Source organism: Scatophagus argus, chromosome 1 (assembly GCF_020382885.2).
Source record: "Scatophagus argus isolate fScaArg1 chromosome 1, fScaArg1.pri, whole genome shotgun sequence".
Lineage (NCBI taxonomy): Eukaryota > Metazoa > Chordata > Actinopteri > Scatophagidae > Scatophagus > Scatophagus argus.
The window spans coordinates 26,030,018-26,051,966 of NC_058493.1; the positions used below are offsets into that span (position 1 = coordinate 26,030,018).

Here is a 21,949-nt window from a genome sequence, read left to right on the forward strand (position 1 = left end):
ATCTCACCAGTATGGTCCCTTAAACCTGGCAGGATTATTTTGGCATAACTTAATGTCAATTTCATGCAAACATGTGACTCCTGCTTCAAGTTATTTCAGTGCTGTAGATGTTCATTAACTTGTGTGTATGTGTGAGAAAGAAAGATGCTCAGGAAATTCATCAGATCCTGTGTTAATCTCAGTGAAAAATGTCACGTAAGCAGGTGGTGAAGAGGGAAGGTCACGTCTATGTTTTACACACACAGACACACTCAAGCACAGACATATAGTACACTTAGAAGATAAAAATAAACGTAGCTTCCAGCACCTGCCTGATCCTCTATCTGCGGCTTCCTCATCTCCCAGCACACTTCTTTATTTATCAGCGGAAGCTCAAGTGATAAGCCCACAGCTGTTGTCCCAACACCTACGAGCACACACACACACACACACACACACACACACAGAGTTAACAGCCATATGTTGCACTGGCCAAAAGGTGGCAGATATCAGTGGAGTCTTAGAAAGAGACAGAGAATAAAAAAGTCAGCGGAGCAGAGGTGTGACTTTTTGCCACTTTAAGTGATAAGGTTCTTCAGTAAGATTGTCTACTGGTCTACGTTTGTCTGCACTGTCTACTAGAGCATGCAAAGTCACTCTCAGTGTGTGTGTTTGTGTCTGAGACCAGAACGAAAGCCCTCGGTGCTGCACAGACAGGCTCCTGGCCCGCTGCGGACACATTAATCACAGGTTATAATTAAATGTCTCCATCTCTTCACCCCGAGACAAGATGGGAGCTGAAAGGGGCCACAGCTGCTCTCCGCTCACACAGCAGCCAGGCCGGCTGCCCAGAGTTGAGTCCGTCCAGGTCCTGATCCTGGATCAGCTCAGCACTCAGTCACCACAAACTGGCGGCACATCGCGCAGAGGGGAAACATGTAAAACTCATCCTGCTTTTATTTTCATTCTCCACATTCTTCTGAAGCCTCAAGTCTGGGCCTTGTTGGCTTTGATCAGAGTATATATTTAAGTCTATCACATTTAATATTCTCATAGGAGGCTATGGTTTTAGTAATGCATCTTAATGGTCTCTGGTGTCTGTGGTGCTTGAATGTGATGATCTTATTAAACTTTCAGTACGCTTCAAATGAACTAGTTCATAGTCTGTCTTGTCCTGCCACATTTAAATGCATGAGTGTTTACACCTGCTGTTAATGGCCACACTCAGAGGTAAAAAGCCTGCTGTCATGGCCTCCTCCACCGTTTCCCCCAGTCGCTCTCCGAGAACTCTTCTGAATGTCTTTGTAGTATCAAATTGTTGTGAAGGACAAAGCTGAGTTAATAAAGTAAAAGAGAGCTTTGAGAAAGCAGTTCAAACATTTTCTGTTTACGAGCTGTAAACAGATAGGAGACTTGATCCTCTCCTCATGCATTTCTGACAGAGTGACTGCACAAGGTATGTTTGCAGCCCCCAGTGGTTGATGTATAAATGGTTGATGCCATTTAAAAGATAACACTAGGACCTGTATTAGTAAACTGCACTTGCTTTTACCATCATAAGTGCAGTCTCCCAGCCAACCAAGGTATTGAAACTTCAACGTTGTTTTCTATTTGTAAAGTGATTATAACATATTCTAAGAGATTTAGACTTAGATACTGTCTAAGACAGTTATTAGTGAGCAAATTATACCCTGGTCAGTTACATCCTCTTCACTGTCTTTATGATTTTTCATCAGACAACAGCAGTTCTTTGTCAAGGCATTGTTCATAAAAACGCTCTGTATCAAATCATGAATAAGCGATGGCACACGCCACTTTTACCAGAATGGAATCTAATACTGTGATGCACAGGAGGGTGGGTGGGGAGGCGTGTGCTGAATGATGATGTCCCGTTTAGAGATGTTGGAGCTCACATCCTAACTAAAGCTGCCTCGTAATTAGAAAGTGTGCTCTAAAGCCTCCTGTCCAGGGAAAAAGGGAAAGACACATACATGTAGACTGTGAAGTGGTGCACGTGCCGGGAATTGAACCAGCTTGATAAGGACATGAAAATTAGATGCCGCCATTACAGTTATAATAACAATATTAGTTCCCTTTGACAGTCCTGCCATAATGTTCACCTTAATTCAGTGTCATGCCATTATTTCAGCAAACCTTTAAAATGTATGTATACTATAACATATCTTCTATTAACACCAGGAAGACAATTACATTGTCATTGATCCTTTCAATAGATGCCTGTTAGCATCACGGGAGACAACAGATCATTAAAAAAAATCAGATTTATTGTTTTTGACTCCAGCCAACCACAATTTCTTGTTCCTGAACTGACCTGCACACTCAAAAGTATCCATGAGAGTTTTTGCTACTTAGTTTAGACGTAGCCTCAACACCCTGAACTTTGCATTGACACTGAGGCCGCAATCTCCATTTCCACAGCGATGAAGCTGCGAAACAACACGCCGTCTGTACATCCAGACAGCACCGTTACAGCTATTCCTCTTTCGTTTGCTACCACCGCCAACACTCTCTACACTTGAGCACAAGGACAGAAACATGATGAACGTCAGGGTGAGAAGACACAAAAGTCACACAAGTTCACAGTAACTGTTGCTGCAAGTCTGTTATGAAAACAGAAATCAGACTGGTCCAAAGCTGTGCTCAGCTTTTTGATAACCAAATATACAATTCTGATTTCATCCTCGACTGATTTAATCTATCTATCTGTCTATGTGAAGAAGCTAATCAAGAAGATTTTAGGCCCAACTTTATATAATAAGTATTTTTTTTTTGTCATGCATACTAGCATTTTGATAGGAAGTTAGGAGGAAGGTAGGAGCACTTTTAATTACTGAATGTAAAGTGGCTTAATTGTACCTAATAATTGTTTTATGTCCTGTTTGATGTTTATGTCTTGTCTTATGTTTTATGGTTATACAGTGAGTGCCCCATAGCCACTTTTTGGACTGAAATGAATGTATAAACTTGTTGTACCCGAAATCATCCCTTTTGGAGCATCTCGTAGATAAAATCCTGGGGAAAAGATCAAAATAAAGTCACTTAATTACACTTTAATACAACCATAATATCCCTCCAGGAACTTTTTTGTAAATCTGTGGTACTGAATAATTACTGTGTAATGACCTCATCTCATGGTCATTTCATCCCACTGTGGAAACCACTGCTCTGTCATTTGCCTCCACTGATTTAAGTGACAACAGAGAAGCTTTTCCCCTCTTTTCCTTCTCCTGCTTCTCTCCTGTAACTCACACTGTGTTGGAAGAGAGGCAGAATGAGAGGAGGGGGTTACAAGTTTTTCCATGGGGTGAGGAGGGGGCAGAAACAGTTTACTCATGCCTCCAGATGCTGTCTGAGTTTGTCCTTTGATATGCTGACCACCAGCCTCTTTTAAAAAATGTTGTAATTTAAGAAATGACACAACGAAAGCAGAGATTTTGGACGCGTCTATTTGTTGCGGGATAGGGAAGCACGGAGTGGGATGAAGAAAAACATACAATAGGAACACAATAAAATTACGAGCTTTAGTGTTGGTTTTGTGTTTTGTTATAAGTAAAGCGATACTTACAATTACATAATTTGTAAGTGTCGCTCATTTACGCCCAGGTTAGCTTAAAAATACCGCCGTATACACAGCTAGCTCCCCCGTATCTTGTTTTTGGTACAGCCCACAGCTCCTTTTGGTAGCTACAGCGCAGGCAATTGGAGCACAACATGTTGGAGACCATAGCCGAGCTGTAACCCTCAGAGTTAACTTTTTAATCCCGGTTTTGTCGCGTTATCACACACAAGTGGAGGAGGCGGAGGAGGTCGGGGAGAGAAAAGGGGCTAACAAGTCAGTCATGGTATGAGGTTGGCGTGAAAGCCGGAGCGTCTTCTTGCAACTAAACCCCGTTGATATTTAACTGTGAGGAGAAGAAGAAGGAGAAGAAGAAGAAGAAGGAGAAGAAGAAGAGGGAAAAGGGAAGCCCGGAGAAGCGAGAGAAAAGCGGGGTTCAAGATGCAGCTGGCCGCGGTGCTGTGGGGCTCCTTGATAACTTTGCTGCTCAGCCAGAGTCCAGGTGAGAAAACGTCCGTTTAAAACGCTGCAAAGTGGAATCGAAACTGCATGTGAGCGTGTTTTTGTTCAGCCGGTGTTTGTTGGTATTGTTTATCTGCTCCGTGAATTGGTTTGACTCGCACATGCAGACATTTAAACTCAGCAGCCAAGTTCCTCATGATTAGAGAGTGCCATTAAGGTGGTTAAAATAGAAACTGTAGTGGAAAATGCGCCCGAGTGTGAGTGTTCGTTCTTTTTTAATCATGTTTGACAACATGCTTGTCTAAGTGTTGAAGCGATGGCCCAAGCTGTGGGCTTTTCAGCAGTTCGTCGTAGTTTATTTATTTAACTTGTGATGATATGTTGCTTTTAATCGTATATTTTCATTTTTCTTACTTTTTGTGTGTTCTAGTCGTGAATCTTTGTCTGCACTGTGTGCCCTACTTATCCTGTATGGCAGCTATACGTGCAGGTTTAAGCACATATCAAATAAATAATGTAGTACATTGAGTTTAAGGCTTGAAGGAATATTTTTGTGTGCAGGTTTTAGGCTGTTTGCTCTGCAGTATGAGGGGTGTATGCATGAGCTTGGTGTCCTGTCAGATCTCCAACCTTGAGGCAGATTGTCTCAGTCCTGGCTGATGTGGGATTTAAAATCTGAATCTTAAATCAGTTAGATTGCCGTTTTAAACTGTGGTTTGTCTTAGGTGCCTCGAAGCTGAGACGGGAAATGTACACAACAGTATGTCTGATGTATATTGTGGTTTTTGCGTGGGTTAGAAGCTGGTAGAAAAGTTCTTTATTGTGACTTAAAAATATAGTTTTCCCTTGTCGCTGTTCTGCAAAACCAAGTCCTTGGGATATGACATGTTTGTGGAAAAGAAGGAAGAAAACAAAGCATGCAGCTCTAGTCTGTGATTGCAGGTGAACTGGGTTGTTTATCTGTGATAACCTACATCCTGCCCCCAGTCCTCACGACCCGAGCGGCACTTGTAATTGGTCTGAGTGATTTCTGCCACCCCCTTCCTATGTTTTCTCTAACACCTTGTATTTACAACATGTTAGAACAGCCGCTGGAATGCAAGGACCCTACGGAAGCTATTTCTAAATACACACACACACACCGGGCTAAGCACCTTGCATACGCACACAGTCGTACACATGTGTGCTGTGCCCTCTAACATGATATGAAAGGATAGTGAAAATTTTATCTGTAAATTGGCTGGTTGGACCTCAAAAGGAAGTCGCTGGTTGCTGTAATTGTGACAACTCCTAAATGTCACCAGGAGACTGTCTCAAAAATGTCAACCAGATAACGTTCAATATCCAATTGAAAACAAAAGCCCCTGTGGATGATCCAAATCCTATTTATGGTTGAGTCTTTCATCCTGTCAGATGTAGTTATCAACCCCCCCACCTCCCTTTTATCTGGGGCGGGGGGCCGTGCTCGTTTGATTATGGACTTGTTCTGTCATAAAGCAATTAAGTCTGCCGGGCCTGTGTCATGTCTTAGACACATTGTTTTCTGCTGTGCGTGTGTGTGAGCTGCTGCTGTTGGCATTTTCCATTGTGGCGCACACAACATATATGTTAACTGATGCTGGTTTTGTATGGTCCGTGTCACCTTCAGCGCTGATGGATGGAGTTTCATTCAGATTTTCTATTAAAGATCCTTTGCCAGGAATTCCAAATATAAAGTATTCATGTCAGTGTTATTTTTGTCAGAGTGGAAAAGCCTCTGAAATAGCATTTAAGCCCTCATATGACAGTGACAGTCAAACTCGCACTAATGACATTATTTTAGGGGCTAGTGGCTCATAAAGACAGAATTTCTTACCACAGCTATCCAGTGGTTGGGGAAGTTCCAGGACACATGAAAAACAGATATAGATAAATATATCTTTGAAGAATTAATTGATGAAATGTTCAAAGCAAAAAGTGATATATTGATCTAACCCTGACATATTAGCTGTTTATTTTCACAACTCTTGTATTGAGTTATACATTGTGGGTTCATGAAAAGATGAATAATAGCTATAATTTCTAAGCTGTGTACAGTGAATGGCATTGTAAAGGCCAGCAGCCAGTCCTGGCTGACAGTAGACAACCCGGGGCTACGATTTATTACTCAGCCTTTGTGTGCGTGTGTGTGTGAGTGAGTGAGTGTGTGAGTGAGTGAGTGTTACCAACATGTGTGTGAGGTCAAAGTGCCTTCTCAGCCAAATCTACTGGCCCTGCAGTAATGGGCTGAGTTGCACTAATGGCGTGTTGGAGTGTGTGTGTTATACAGTTTAATGATGTCGTCTGGGACAGGACGACCCCCTCACCCACTCCTGTGATCCCCACTGAACCCTCTTCATTTACTAATCAAATATTGATTAAACTCACAGGTTAACTCAGAATCTATGCTGTTAAGGCATCACTGCATATTAGATCATATTTGTTCTTACTGTAAAGCATAATTGACAGATAAATCCATAATCCAGTGCAAACTGGATGAAATTTTCATCTTGCATGATGATCCTTCTCCTGCAGAACTCAGCAGGGCTAAACTCAGACAGTGCTGCTGCATGAGTCTGACAGCTGGGCAACTGTCCAAAAACTCCCTCTTTGAACGGGGTTGGTTGGTTGGTTTTGCTGCTGCAGCCAAACAAAGAGGAAGACAAGAATGAATATGATGATGACAGTAAAGTACGAGGAGGAAGTGGGCTTCAACTTGGGATCATAAAAAATGTCCATTGCAGTTTCCCAGAACTCAAGGCTACATCTTCAGATTGCTTGTACTGTCTGACTTCAAGTCCAAAAACCTATAAGTGTTCAATTTAAATAGATATAAAAGGGAAAAAAGCAGCACATGATCACATTTGAGATGCTGAAAGCAGTACTGTTTTTGGCATTTTTATTTGATAAAAGGACTAAATGAGTTAGCAGTAGCAGGAACAGGTCACCTAATCTGTAATGTAAAAGGGTGTCGCTACACTTTTGATGTAAAACATTTGAAGGGAAGGTGGGGAGTGTGGCCTTGTATTCGCTGTGCTGCCCAGCTCGGTGGTTCATGTTGCTGCAGGCCTTTGTGCCCTTCCCTGCCACTTGTATCCCCTCCTCAGACTGATTAGTCCCCTGACATTGCCCTCCTCATCCTGGCCTACCACAAATACACACACATACACACACACACACACACACACTCTCACCAGAGGCCTGCAGGCGTGGTTTTGCAAACCCAGCAAGCATTAGAATGTTAATTTATTACTTTGTCTTGCAAAATAGCTCCAATACCACATTAGAGGAAATCTCTTCAGAGTAATTGTGTTGGTATTAATGGTGTTGCAATGCTAATATTAGCGAGCAACTCAGCCTACAGATAGATTTATTGCTTGCCACAAGTTGTTTTTGGTCGCAGATGCTTTTCTCCTCCCGGGCGGAGGTTGTTTTTGAGGATGTGGCTCTAGCTCAGCGTCCGTGAGACGGGACTCCCCTGTCAGTCCTCCTGGCAGGGTTTGATTGTTTTGGCATGTATGCACATTCACCTTCCGTTCTGGTGACTTTCTCGTCGAGGATAAAGCTGCTCATTGGCTTCAGAGGAAGGACGAAGGTGAAAGTTTCATTAATGGATCTGAGACTGGATGAGAGCATGTGATTTTTTTTATCCTGAATGAATGTGTGTGAGCCCTTCTCTGGTCTAGCTGGTTAGGTTGGTGTCAGCCAGGCTCTTGCTTTCACCAGGGGAAGGCACAGTGGGCCACCTGATACCCCCGCTGTGCTTTGTGTGTCTCTGCTGCGGGGATGGAATTGCACCTCCAAGGTAGCAGTGGAGGTAACCTATGATTACTTGATTTGAAGCCCCCCCCCAACATTCCCGTATAGATAAATGTCAGACATCACACCCCTTCCTCCACCACTCCACTCCTCATGTTCCTCCACCTTCCTATAAATCACCTGGCTCTCTCCCTGCGAGGCCCGGCCTCCTCCACGAGAGACCCCCAGGCAGGTTTTCGTCTTCGGGGCCGTGTCTGATTTCAGAACACGATGCCACGGCCCCGGGGCCCATTTTGGTTGCGTTCACAGTGCTAATATATGTCACAGATGTCTGCTTTGAGAAAACACAAGCAAGCAAACAAACAAAAGTGAACCACCGGCCGCCCTGTTGAGGTGGGAGTGCAGCAACAGAAACGATCCACTGGTAGATCTGTGGATTTTAATTTTGTGTGTCTCAAGAGCAACTGGCCCTTGGTGTGAGGGCAAATTCTCATCTGGTAACACGATCTTCATTAAAATGTAATATTAAAGTGTTGGCTTGAAAATGTCTTTTTTTTGAGAGATGAGCTCAGAAAAGTCCCGAAGACAATAATGTTTCTCAGATTCTGAATCTGAAACTTTAGGCAAGAGATATGCCCACAGTCACCACAAGTGTACTGTGACACTCTTACGTTTTCTACTGTTAATGTCAATTTTTTTTTTGTGATACGAAATTCAGGCCACATCACCGCAGAGGTTTGGTATTGAAAGACGCGTCTCTCGTTTTTTTTTATAGGCCATGTAGTATGAAACTGAGTTCCTCGGGGGTTGCAGATTATTGCAGACTGTAATAAACTCTGGTTCTCTGTCTCAGCGGGGGTCTGCTGTAGAGGACAGAAAGATAAGCAGGGCTGGAGACTCACTGTCTGAGCACAACCAGGGGAGGGGAGGGGGCGCAGGGACATAAAGACATTTTGAAGGACACACGCTCGTAGAGATCCATAGTAACTCGATTCTTCAGAGGCTTTACTCCTCTCTCATTGTGACTTGGGAGTAGCGTGCGGAAACATTATTGAAATTCTGTAAAATTTGGAAGAAGGCATGAGTGTGAAATGATCATGGCTTTTTGTGATGAAAGGCCTCTTTCCATCCCTGAATGTGGTTTCAGCCATGCATTAAAAATAAGCCACTCATTCTTGTGCATTGTGTCGGTGAGCAAGACATCATGGGATTCTCTTTGCAGACAAAGAGAAGACATTTGTCTGATGCCAGTGTCTCTATGGGCTCAGTTGTTACTGAGCTGCGACTGGGAATTTGGGCAGCCATATTTTCAGCGTGTCTAATGGCTGAAACTGCACAGTGGGTCACACACAGAAACATATGGTTTGTAGATGACTTTTGTCTGCGGGCAACAGTTGTCCTCTTGTCATTTCCAGGGGAGAGGGTGTCCAATCCGTCAAGGAAATGAATGGCCAGTTGAGAAAGTTTTTTTAAGAGAGAACAATTAATCGTTAACATCCCTCTGTTGGATGCTCATTTTTAACAACTGCTGCAGCTGCATCTTGAATTCGATTATCAGAATTTCTCAAGGGTGTTTTCGATTTGTCAAGATTGGTCTAGTATAACTAAGCATGTTCCTTCATTACCACGAACACGAGCATTGTAGTTTGCCTTCACTCAGTCTCATATGCACCTTTGCCACTAGATACTCACGAGGACACCGAAAGTACAGTGGGGGAAAAAGTCAAGTCAAAGTCTTTCTATCACAATGCCATTTAAATATAAGTACAGAAGTATTGGCATGGAAAAGTACTAATGTTACAGCCAGTAAAGATGCAGTTCATTGTAACTACTTGATAGATATGGCTGGGTTATTGAGTAATAGTTATAGTAATATATCGGAATTTACTACTGGAGTAAATAATCTGCGAAGGAACTAGTAACTAATGCTTAAAACTAACTGTAGTGGAGTAAAAAGTACAATATTTGCCTCAGGAGTCACATGGAGTAGAAATATGTGTGTATGTAGAATGTACCATAGCATGGTAATACTTGTGAAATACCAGTACATCAATAATGTACTCAAGTACAGCACTTGAGCCAATGTTCTTAGTTACATTCCACCACTGTGAATGTTAATCTGTGGCTGAAAATAGTGCCCAACAAGTGCTCAATGCCTCACTGTTTGAGTAATGTTTGTTAAAAACTACAGTACCCAGCTGCTTACAGGATATAAATAACTGCGGAGACAGTCAGGCTTTCTTACGCACTGGACATGGCCTCATTCACTATGTCAAGGTCATGGACTGAGGGTGTGTGTGTGTGTGTGTGTTCACAAACTGCCTGTTCTTTATGTGGCCTCATGAGAAGAGAAGATGAGTCTTTTTCTGTTAATTGATGTCAGAGCAGCTCACTATCTAGATTAACACACACACAACATGCTTCTTTTCCATTAGTATCTGGCATATGTTTTTGATGAAAATCTATATTTTGAATATTAAACACTTGCAACCTGAAGGCTTTGAAACATTTGTAGCTTGCTCTTTTCGCCTTCAGCTTCCACTCACAACAGTTGTAATTATGGCAAAAAACGGCATCCAACCATTCACAGAAACTTTGGGTGGAGCTTTTGTGTTACGAGGAGGTGATGGCATGATAAACGAGTAGCATATTTCGAGATATTTTGTCAAGTTTTTGCCATTCTGGGTCACCATTTGAATCTGCTGTGTCTTCAACTGCAACCCTTTCAGACCACCTTTCAAGCCTGCTGGAAGTGAGTGTTGGTGTGGTACCCAGAATGCAAAACTGCATGAGCATCTCTGTCCTTTTGCCACGTGTTTTCTGTCTTTTTTTTTGCCACGCAGCTGTCATTATTCTCACATGGGGGTGTTTTCCAGATCATCTCTCTGCTCCTCTCATGCTCAGCATCTTAAACTCTCCCAGGTTGCTTATGGTCAAGCACTTTCTGTGTTCACCAGTGGAGGTCCTGCAGACGGAGGCCTGCAGCTGTCTCACAGATCCTTAGCAAAAGGTTCCTTGAATGAAGACTCCTCATCTTCCTCAGTATGCCGGCATGCAGGCAAAAGTCTGTTCAGCCGTATGTACAGGAACACAAACACGAACACTCACAGCTTCCATCTCACCCTGCAGATAAGCTTAGAGCATGATATGATTTGACTGAGACCCCCCACACTCTTAACTCACACTTTCTGCCCAGCACACACTGGTCAGTGTTAAATCCTGTCAACAAATCCTGTCCGCACATTCACACTGTTAGAAACTTACTGATGGAGCTTATGGGTCTGATGGGTCCATGTAGTGAAATGTAAGTCAGTTTGGAAGTTCTTAGTGTAATAAACTCACAGAGAAATGGGAAGCTTTCAATAGAGCTAATCAACTTCTCTTCCATTTTGCACGTAATTGGCAGAGCTGTGGTTCATAATTTCAATCACACTGATTGCTATAACAGGAGGCAAAGACATCTAGTCACTTGTTAATGGCTGATGGGTTTGATTGAGTTCATTAATGTCCCACATTTTCATTCAGATCTGCTGTCTACAAACCGGCTGACATGGATATGTATCGCAGCTTTGTAGAAAAACAGCTGAATAGGCTTGGGTGACTTTTTGATCACATTGTATACAGTATGAGCACATGGTGTATCAGTGTCACCTCTTCCTCCCACACCTCCCCAGCTATACAACTGCGAGCAAGCACCTGCTACATATCTGATGTCCTTCTAGCTGCTGAAACCACACTGCAGCACCAATGGAATTTAAGAACACGTCCAAAGAAATCTCAGACACACTCCAAAAAAAATCTGTGACACCAACTTGGAAAGGCTCCAGTATCTGTCAAATGATGGGCAGTGAAGGTTAAAATGTTAGTGAGGATAGCTGACAGCTTTTGGTTTGGTTGTAATCTGTTGTAACACAATATATAAATAAGAGAGTTGCAATACCCACGACACAGTTACCCACAATTCGATAGTTTGTTCAAGGAGCTGCACAAATAGCTTTTGCGGTAATTATCTCCAAGTGTTGCTCATGTGCACACAGACAGTACATGCACGCACTCTCTCTCACACACACACACACACACACACACACACAGACAGGCAGGCAGCTGAGACTTCCTTAGGGCTTGTATGATCTCAGCGTGGCTTTGCCCTTCTAGAGTGACATCTCTCACTTTTGTCCCCTCGATACTGACGCATAGTGATGTCACCTGAAAGTGTGAGAGCTGAAACCTGACTCTTGATACACACACACACACACACACAAGCATACAAACAAGCACACGGTGGCCTAAGAGACTGCACTTGCCTCACAGCGTGTCGCTGATGCAGGTGAAGCACTCTACCTGTGCGATTCATACTTAAAGCACAGGGGGAAATGTTTTTCTCACCTCACCCCTCTATCCAATATGTCTTCATGCTTGTGCTTCTTTACATCTTTTCCCCCCAACTCTTTCATCTTCACTGTTTTCTTTCAGTGGGCCTTACCCCACAGACACCAGCTCAGCCAGGCTCATGATGAAGGACATGGAGGTGGTAGTTGTGGAGGTGGTGAGGGTCTTTATTATACAAACAGTGAAGGGCTTTGGAGGCCCCATTGAGGTCTGGAGCCGGAATGGGGACGCGACTGAAAGCGCTGCACTCCCTAATGAACTCGAGTGGCCCATAGAAGCGGGGCCTTTTCACAGAAGCCAAGGAGGACAAAGTGTCAAAACAAGCCCAGCCCCTCTTCGCTCACAGGGGCTAAACGCCGCCTTTTGACTCTGTGGAGTGTGAGCATCTGAAGGGGAGGCCAAGAGGAGAAAGGAGGGGGAGGCAGAATGTACTTGTTAAAACAATGGCCTCTTAAATCAAGCAACCCTCCTTGCCTCTCTTCTGTTCCTCAGCTTCTCTGCTCCCACCTCCCTAACCCCCTCCTTGTATATCCCGACTTCCAATTAGACCGACTCTTGCACAAGCAGTTGAAAGCCCCGTATATCGCGGGGGCCTCAAAGGAGAGGCTTTGGTGTTGCGTTTCTGTAGCAGTGCTTCCTCTGTGGAAGGTCTTAGTATTCAGAGGAGAGCCCTGTTTGGGCTCCTTAAAGCACTCAATCTGCCACTGGGGGCTTGTGTACCATCATGTCCCCTCCGTCCGCCGCCTCTACACTCTCTTCTTCCTTCTTTCTGAGCCACTCCACCCCCTTCATTCCTTGTCTCTCCCTCTCTGTCCCACCCTCGACCAAAACTCTTTCTTCAGTTTGTGACCCCTCCGTTGCTCCTCCATGCTCGGCTGCTCACGAGGCCGAGGCAGGAGCCATGCACGGCCGGGCCCCGGGCGCTTGCTGCCTCCCTCCCTTTAGTTGTTTAGCCATGGATGAAAAGTGGAGACAAATATGTCTGTGGTTCAAAGTCCATCCCGGCAATTACAGTGACTGATTAAAGAGTTGGCCTACACAGGCAGCTATGTATAATACTACAACTCCCACTCAGTGTTTCATAACAGCACCTTCAGAATAGAACTGAGCTCAGCAGCGCCTGATAAGGGCCCATGGCTGGCTGAGTCCACTGTTTACGGTGCAGTGATTGAGAGTTGGTGCCATAAAAGGAGCCACGATTGTTTTATGGCCAGAGTTTATAATAAGCAGAGCAGACAGTGTTATTAATTAATTCTCTTGCATTAAATTGACAAGCAAACCAAAGAACTAAAAACTGCCAAGAGGGAGAACAGTTGGAGGGTCGGTGGCTCAAGTGCCTGTAGTGCTGTAGCCGTCAATCATCTCTCAAATATGAGCGTTGGCTTTTCCCCACCCATTTCATGACATTTTAAATTGCAATGAATTAATTGCAAAAATAAAGATCAATCAGTTGCTAGGCCTGCCACAGTGACTTCTTTTGCTGGATTATATCTTGTCCCAGAAATAATAAACAGTGTTATTCTTAATCAATTTATGTCACTTTGAAAGAGCAAGAACCTTTTAAGAATACAGTAAAACCCACAAAACCAAAACAGTAAATAAAATGTGATAAAAGCCTTTGGCGATCTGCCCAAGTCATGTAATAATACAGAAAGCCTGCTGTCCTGTCATCATGTTGGCGACATTCTTCTGCATACAAACATTCATGTAAACACAACAGACAAAATCAAGGTCAGACAAATGACCATAAAAACATTAGTTGATAAGATATGCCTGTTAAGTCAATGACCCAATTATTGCAACAGGACTAAGATTTGCCAAGTTTTGTAACCCTGGACTGGACTGTCTAAGTTGCTGTAAGTGTCTTCCTGTCTTCAACACACAATATCATCATGTTTGTGCTTGCTGCTTCAAGTGTGAAATGCACTTCTGTCCTCTCTAACCAAACATCCACATCAGTTCAGCAGCACTGCAGCTCTGCGTTATAAACAAAAGCTCTATTGTTTGGTGTTGTTTATTCGGAAGGTTGCACTTAATGTTTGATTTTTTTTTTCCTTGGACTTCCCTGTCATCATCACATGCAGGAGTGTGATTACAACAAAGGGGCCATTTCAGATGTCAGTGTAAACATAAGAAATGTTTTCAGCATGGAGACTCATTTGAACTTCAGATCTTCTTAGTGACCTGCTGTACTTTATGTCCAACTGGAACGAAAATGTATGCCACTTACTTGGTGGGTGTTTGTTGGAAAGATAACCCTTGGTTGGAGAATTAATGAATCAGATTTTTGTTAATCCAGATTTTGGATTTCTGCCATTGTGATTATCTGTTTCTGCTGTGAACGTAATACTGTGTTTGCTGTTCATAGAAATGTGCAGTATAGCTGCTGGACAAATTTCATGTATGTGGTATGTATTTGGTAAATAAAACCCAAGAAATAAATCATAACTAAACAATGGAAGTAAACATTCTATATATTATATAATATCTACGTTTGAATGTATGTTGTAAACTCCAGTAATTGGGTATCAGCAAAATAAAAGAGGGCAATTTTTGAAAAAATAAATAAATAAATAAATAAAATCTTAAATTATCAAGAAGCAGTAGTCTTGCTGGAAAGAACAAAAGAGAAAGGAGGAAAAGAGGAGGAATAATGAGAAAGAAACATTGACTTTCTCTGAGGATTGTGGTAGCCTCTCCCAGGGGCCAGACTTAGTCTTTATGCCTTGGAGCAAAATAAGAGGTATAGATAATAATAATACCCAGCCTCCCCACCAGAACCAGGGGAACCATCTGCCTGGACTGAAATGAACTTAAGCAAGTCGTAACAATACTCTTCTGAGAGACGGTGCTAATTGGGTCAGCATGATTTTCCACTTTTGTTGCTAGGTGGTTGATCTATGGGGCTTCTATTCTGAGAAGCGCCTACTTAAGTTATTGTATCGGCCATCAAGAGACAAACTCATCTATGTTGGGCAAAGTCCATCGTTTCTCATCGTCCTAATTTTCATTTAGCCCACATTTATTTTAGAGAGCTTGCTCCAAATCGCAGTCATGGCCCAAAATGGGTTCTCTCAAAGGCTCGTTCCACTTCTTTTGTGATTTTTGTGTATAAATGGCATTTAACTGGGAGGCCTTGGCCTTCGGTGTCTGCTTTCTATCGTTGTCACAGATGGCTGGGACACCACAAACCCATCTGGGGAGAACTAAGGATGGGCATCCTGGATTGTGGGTCAGTCTGTAACAGGCAAGAGGCTCTGTGGTTTTCCTAAAGCTAATCCATACAGTGTGTCTGCAGTTTTTACCCACAGTTAAAGGAGAAAAGACATAGTTGGGAAGTAAAGTTTTGACGTCAGCAGAAGTTAAACTTCTAGAAGTCATATGGAACATGTTGAACGCTTCCCTCTGGCAGAAACAACAGTATACATCTCTTGTCGCAAAACATTCTGATTAATGCTGTTTTTCTCTTGCTCAGGTGGACAAAGATTGAAATCTTGATCATCAGGCAGCCCAAAGGCTCTCATGTGGTTTTTGCAGTGGTGGCAGATGCTGAGTGCATTGGTCGCTCCTCAGTTATGAGGTGATTGTGGATAGAACATGCAGGGATGTTTTTGTCCAGACCTGGTAGACTGGTGTTGCTTACAGATCATGTCCAGGTGTTAGCCTGGGAGGCAGAGGAAATATGGGGCACAGTTAAATTAGAGCCAGGCCCGAACCCAGCCCTGTAGGCTGGAGCAGCATGCTAGGGTTGGACTTTGGCTATTGAAAAACTCTGGTCAGTGTCCAAAGCGGCCTGTTCATTTTTATACTGTCACCATCCTAGTGTGATGGCCTCCTTTTCATTCATGTGCAGCGCAATTTCCATAAAAGCCCAAGTATTTGCAGCAGTTGAAAGGAACAGCTCACTCTCCAGATGCAGATCAATTTGTTGTGTCTTAAAATGTTGGTAAAAATCCATTGAAAATCTGACAATACAAATGAATAAGAATGTAAATGTCAGCTGGTATGACAATGAAAGTTCCTTGATCCTTGAATATGTTGCAAACATATAAAGGACTAAGTCTTTGCTTCATTGTCAAATATGGGTTTGAATTACCAGAAAGCTGATTGCTGAAGAGCACAGAGTTTTTCTGTCGGTTTTGATGTATATTGATTGTTTTGTTGTGTATAACAGCATATATTTTGCTGAGAGAAAGTCAGATTTCAGGGGCTATACTGAAAAGGTATTTGAATGCCTGCTGCAAATACAGTCCAGCGACATCAGATGCAGACACCATTTGTATGTGAGATCGATGAAATGAAATAAAATTGCCAGCTACAAATTAGGTCGAAGGCTTATCACAATCACTATGTCACAATCTGTGGATTTGACCTCATCTGCTCTATAGAACTTGATTTACACTGCCACCCTCCTGTCTGTACTATACATACCAGCACTTAGGGAACACTTATACCTCCATACATGCCCTCTCTGACGACATGTCCTCCTATATGCCCAATTGATTGCTGTAACCTTGGCAGCCAACAGGGATGCAGAGGAGAGCAGGGTTCACAATATAGAATAGGTTTCATAAATTGATTCTTGCTTCTGAAATTCCTCAATTAAGGGGGATGCTTTGTGGGCTTTTGCTTGCTTAAGAAAGCTGTGTGTGGGGTTCTAAATGCATTTGAAGTTTTTTTTTTTTTTTTAACTTGTCCTCTTCCCTCCAACTCAGCAGCAAAACATTCATTTTATGTCCATGTTTAGGTTTGCCTTTACTCTTATGGTTAGGCTCAGGGGTGGTTGGCTTTTTTTCTGTGAATGTGTTGTTTGACAGAACTGGTCTGATTGCGATAAATCTGGTTAGAGCTCAGTTGTCTGGAGCTTTACTTCACCACTGCTCTCCAACTCGAGTGATGAGTTTTAGTTTTAGAGCAGGGAAGAAAAGGTCACAGCTTGTGGCTCCAGGATTTTCTGCTATACTTTAACGCAGTCATTCATGGTAAATCCTTGACAGGTGCTGCAGCTTAATGTCAATTTCTTCCATGCTACATACATTTGCCTCTGTTGTATGCCTTTTCATGGTTAGGGTGTGTGTATATGTGTGAGACAGGTGCCAGGGTGCAGTCAAGTTGACCGGCAGTTGCAGCAGCAAGCTAAAATAAAAAGGTTCAGCTGGCGCCTGGCGCCCATAGTGCTCTACTCAGATATGCGCCTCTGGCAGTATGCCACAAGAACACAAACACCATCCAGGAAGTGCTCAACTAACCCTCTTGATTCTAACAAATACACACATTTACTCCCAAACAATCGCATGCATCTTCTCCTGCTGATTTTCTTCCTCCGCTGCCACAGCTGAAGCTGGCACCTCCAGCTCTGCTGTCACCCTTGAGGGTTCAGGTAGACGCCATCATCAGGCTGAGTGGTGCCAGCCTGTTTTATAATTGGATTTAGTGTTGGCACTCTTCCGCCCCCCCCACCTTTAGCTGGATAGCATTGATTTATGAGGGGAGGTCTGGGAGACTGTATGTGACTGAGTCCTACAACCATCACGCTGCACCGAAGGCTTTGCTCCCTCTGTTCGCTTCTCCTCTGCCGCCGAGCTGAGCGGTACTGTGAATATCTGGAAACATACTTACTACTAATCTAGATTGGTGTTTTTTGTTACGTCTCCTTATCTCCTCAACTGTTTAGTCACGGTCAAGTCAGTCACAGTTGGTCCAACCGGAGAACTGAATTGGGATTATTCATCAATACAGCTAATGGCATTTGATTATTTTTTTCTTTTATTCAGCATCAGATTTTCAAATTATGTACCAAATCTATTAAGGTTTAACTTACAACAGCTTTATATATTCTCAGTATATTATGACATTCAAGTTTTCCCAGGTATATTATATATTTGCATATTTGCTTTCAGAACCCAGCTTTTGTCACTGTTCTATTGTCAGTATGAAGACTGGATGCTGTTATTTGCTCTCCAGCTACTGTGACCCCCCACACTCCACTAAGTCTTTCTGAGTTGTAGGGTTTCAGCGCCCTGTTTCCTCCCCCTCCTCCTGCCTCGAGGGGTTTGGGTGAGGGCTGTTCTTGGCAGAGACATGTCATTACAGCGATCCCTCACCCCTTCCCCGCGATAACGCTTTCCCCTGCGTCAGATGACCTGCTGGTCTTCAGAGGAGGACGCAGAGGTTACGTGCCTCTAGGACTCATCGGCACTGACTGTCTGACCACTTAAGCAACACAGAAGCAGCCCTGGAATGCAAACAGACGCTCTTATTACCCTTGAACTGCATCTGACCTCGGTTTGTGTTTAGGAAGAGAGTGACGATCAGGATAATGTGTGGATGCTGTTACCTGTCATCCTGCAGTAGTTTCTTGCAGAGCAACTGGGGTTTTAATTTGTTTTCATCTGCTCCAATTTAGAATGGAGTCTGTTCTTTTGCATCATTTTCCTTCATAGCAAAAACACACACATGGTGGAGGGTGCATGAAGAGATAAGCTGTGGCTTTTGGATCAGACTCACTTGATATGTATCTAAATTATCCTGGAGTGGCCTTTGGTATTTTGGCACATCATAACTACACTCCAACTGATTCTCCACCCAAAATCTTTTCTTTATCACAAATGCTTGTAGATTGAAAGCTCTTGGTGACGTGCATAAACTATTTTTTCATTCACGTAATTAGTTTCTACCTTTGTGGCCCATAAGGATGCGAGAAATTCCCAGTGACTGGTCACGTGACAACATGCACATAAACTGTAATTTTCCCATTTGCTTAATTAGTTTTTACACTGATGACCCCTCAACGATGTCAACCCTGAAAGGAATACCGAGCCAACACAAGTGGTGAGTCACATGATGGGAGGAAGCTTTGAGATAAAACTGAGACAATGTCAAGGGAACATCAAGTGCTGACCTCGTGTTCCTGATCAGTCAGAACGCTTAGGGCTTGTTGTTCTGCAACAGAGCCACCATTCACGGCAGCGTCAGACTGGCTAACCCAGTCACTCCAGACACAACTGCTGCTGACACAGCTCTAAGACAAACACATGATGAATTTCTGAACCACCCTAATTCATTCAGGTCAACTTTAAAAGAGAAAGTACTGAAAATAAAACAATAACTCAATTCTTTTGTCTCCGGTCGTGTGCTTGCTTATTCAGCGAAGACTTTACAACTTAACTGCAGTATTGTTCTTGTGACGGGATCTTTTGACTCTCTGCAGCTATTATGTAACTTTATGTTGACCTGCTTATTGTTCTGCAAAATATTTTTTTCATCAGTCCGCTTCACCTACCATTTAAGTTTATAGTTTTCTCAGTTTCCCTGAGTCACTTTTCAGAGAAGAGGCCTGTTGCTTTCGGCAACACTTTCCATGTCATCTCAGAGGGAACAATACTAGTGATTGCGATGATAGAAAGAGCAAGATCTGACTTTTTCCAGGAAACAACCCATGATCCCATCCATTATTCAAAATGCAACATGTCTTGTTGCTGTATTGCTGTCTGCTCTATTTAAATGTAGAAGCGTAGAAGCTGGTGAAGAGCATGTAAAAAGCATCAAACGGACAGAAGGTCACATTGCCGATCATTTTCAAAAGTGTTGAATTTTACTTGAAGGCAGAGAAGAAAGCCAGATGATGTAGAAAACGTTCTAATTGTGGAGGAGCTGCTTTTTTCAGCCCCGTCACACACATCATCGCTTCTTTATTTTTCTCAGTGTTTTGAGTGAGCTTTTTGAGGTATTTATTTTTCAGGAGATGTGCTGGAATCAAACCGCGTTGCAGAAAAAGACCATGGGTCATCAAGTGCGACAAAGAGCAGTGACAAGTGTTAAAACTGTTCTCTGCAGCTAAGGTTGAGTGCACTTTTTTCACATGAAAGCTACTACATCATTCACTATGCTTTACATTCTGTATTGAAATTGCTTTTCTTTTTCTAAAGACAAGTATACTGCTCCTGTGAAAAGCAGCAGCTCAGGATCTGTGAGCCAACGCTGAGTCATGGACGACTAAATGGTGTTGTGCCCTGTTTACTGTGTTTACAATGTCCTTGGTGATATTTCCATTCTTCTGGGAGAGAGATGCACTTCTTATCTGCAAAGCGATGGCACTGGAAAAGGGGGGAGAGAGAGAGAGGAAGAGGGAAGCAAGCTGAGGGAGAAGGGGGGAGAACATCAAAAGGAAGAGATGCTAAATATACTCATCCCATTTTTGGCTCTACGTGTGTGTGTATATCTCTCTGTGTGGGCTTCACGAGAGGAAGCTGAACTGTCAGCGTGTAACTCACTCGCTCTGCTGAGAGGTTCTCCATGTTGGGATGTCTCATCATAAGTTGCCATTGGCACAGGAACCGATTTATAATTCGGTGTCGGATTTAACCTGCTGATAGCGCCGCTGCGGCTCAAGCTGGAGATATTATTGCACATTATTATGTCATGTTGTGCTTTACCTTTGTTACGATCATCCTCTAAACCATATTCATCTTTATAGCTACATCTTGGAGATGGCTTAACTGTCAAGTGGTGGCTGCTGTGAAGAGACAATGGACAGCAGCAGGGATAAGTAAAAGGAAGGGGAAGAGTAATTGTGCCTCCCCCAAGAATGTCACTCTGTTTCTCTCCACTCTGCCTGTCTCCCATCCAGCCACTTCATTATTTCCTTATCCATCACACACACCCATCTCTATATCACACCGTTGACTTTGCCAAAGGCGTATCTGAACTATTGCCAAACACCAATCCTGTGCGTATAACCCTTGCAGGGACACTGGGACAGTGCTATTGATAGAGTAGCATGAATGTTATCTGACATGCTGGACTTTGGATTGAATGCAGCTCAGATTTTAGGAGCAGTTGGCACTGGAAGGAAGAAGACTGGAGGTACGCCAGACTCACCCTTCCTCAGACAAGCCTGGCTGTCTGGTCCTTGAAGTAACCTCGACTGCGTTGGAGATCTTTGCACAGATGGATGTCGAATTCCAGATCTGCTTCAAGCCAAAGCCACACCAGACCATCTTGCCCAAACAAAAGTTTCTTTCTTGAGTTTGGTCCTACCTCATAGCTTCTGCTGCTGTGTGGAGCTGTGAAGACAGATAGCTGATGAGTGAGTGAGTGGAGGGCAGGTGATGGGGAAGCAGTCTGATGGTAGCTGAGGATCCAGGGCTTGATACATTTCTAACTTGATGTGGTTTTTGTAATTTGTATTGTTTACATTTAACACATTTTATATCTGACACACCAGAATTATCATACACATTTCTCACAGCAGCACTTTATTCAATTTGGCTTTTATTTTCTTAGTAGTTGGAAAACCAAAGAGTGCCTCTGGCAGTTTCTTTCTTTTTTATATATGAGCACAGCCAGCTGTTTATAGAAGTTCTTTGCCTCTGCCTGTAATCCTCCTGTAAGAGGTCTGTGCCCCCCCACCCCTCCTCAGCTGTGAAGGTTCTGTGTGCTGCTGGCTGTGGGGCTCTCAGATCTTTAGAGGTTGACCTCTTCAAAACGCTGGGCTGGACTCGGACACAGTTGTGGTCATTGTGCTGGTAGTTAATGATTCTGCCCCTCCATTTTTATCCTCAGTCTCCTTCAGTTCCGCTGCCTCCTTTATAGAGTCAGGAAATGGCTGCCACGAATGGACGTAACTTCCAGGTCAATGGACTTGGGGTTAGGGTGTCACGGTTGGGTTGAGTGAGCCATAAATTGGATAACCGGGAAACTTTATGTGCTTCTTGATGAATTTGGAAACCTTACATAGTCAGCTCAAACAAAAACACAGCTGCA

The 21,949-nt window shown here is 43.2% G+C and overlaps 1 protein-coding gene across 3 annotated transcripts in view; it reads left to right on the forward strand.

Moving 5' to 3' along the window:
• The first annotated feature begins 3,674 nt into the window (after nucleotides 1–3,674).
• The window catches only part of lrp4 (low density lipoprotein receptor-related protein 4), a 97,378-nt gene continuing 79,103 nt past the window's right edge, over nucleotides 3,675–21,949 (forward strand). Inside the window, exon 1 of one of the 3 annotated variants that reach the window (XM_046394945.1) lies at nucleotides 3,675–4,058. In XM_046394945.1, the coding sequence (XP_046250901.1) occupies nucleotides 3,998–4,058 (61 nt within the window). In that variant the 5' untranslated portion in view covers nucleotides 3,675–3,997. The remainder of the gene's footprint in view (nucleotides 4,059–21,949) is intronic. The other 2 variants (XM_046394936.1, XM_046394938.1) reach the window with 2 other exon arrangements.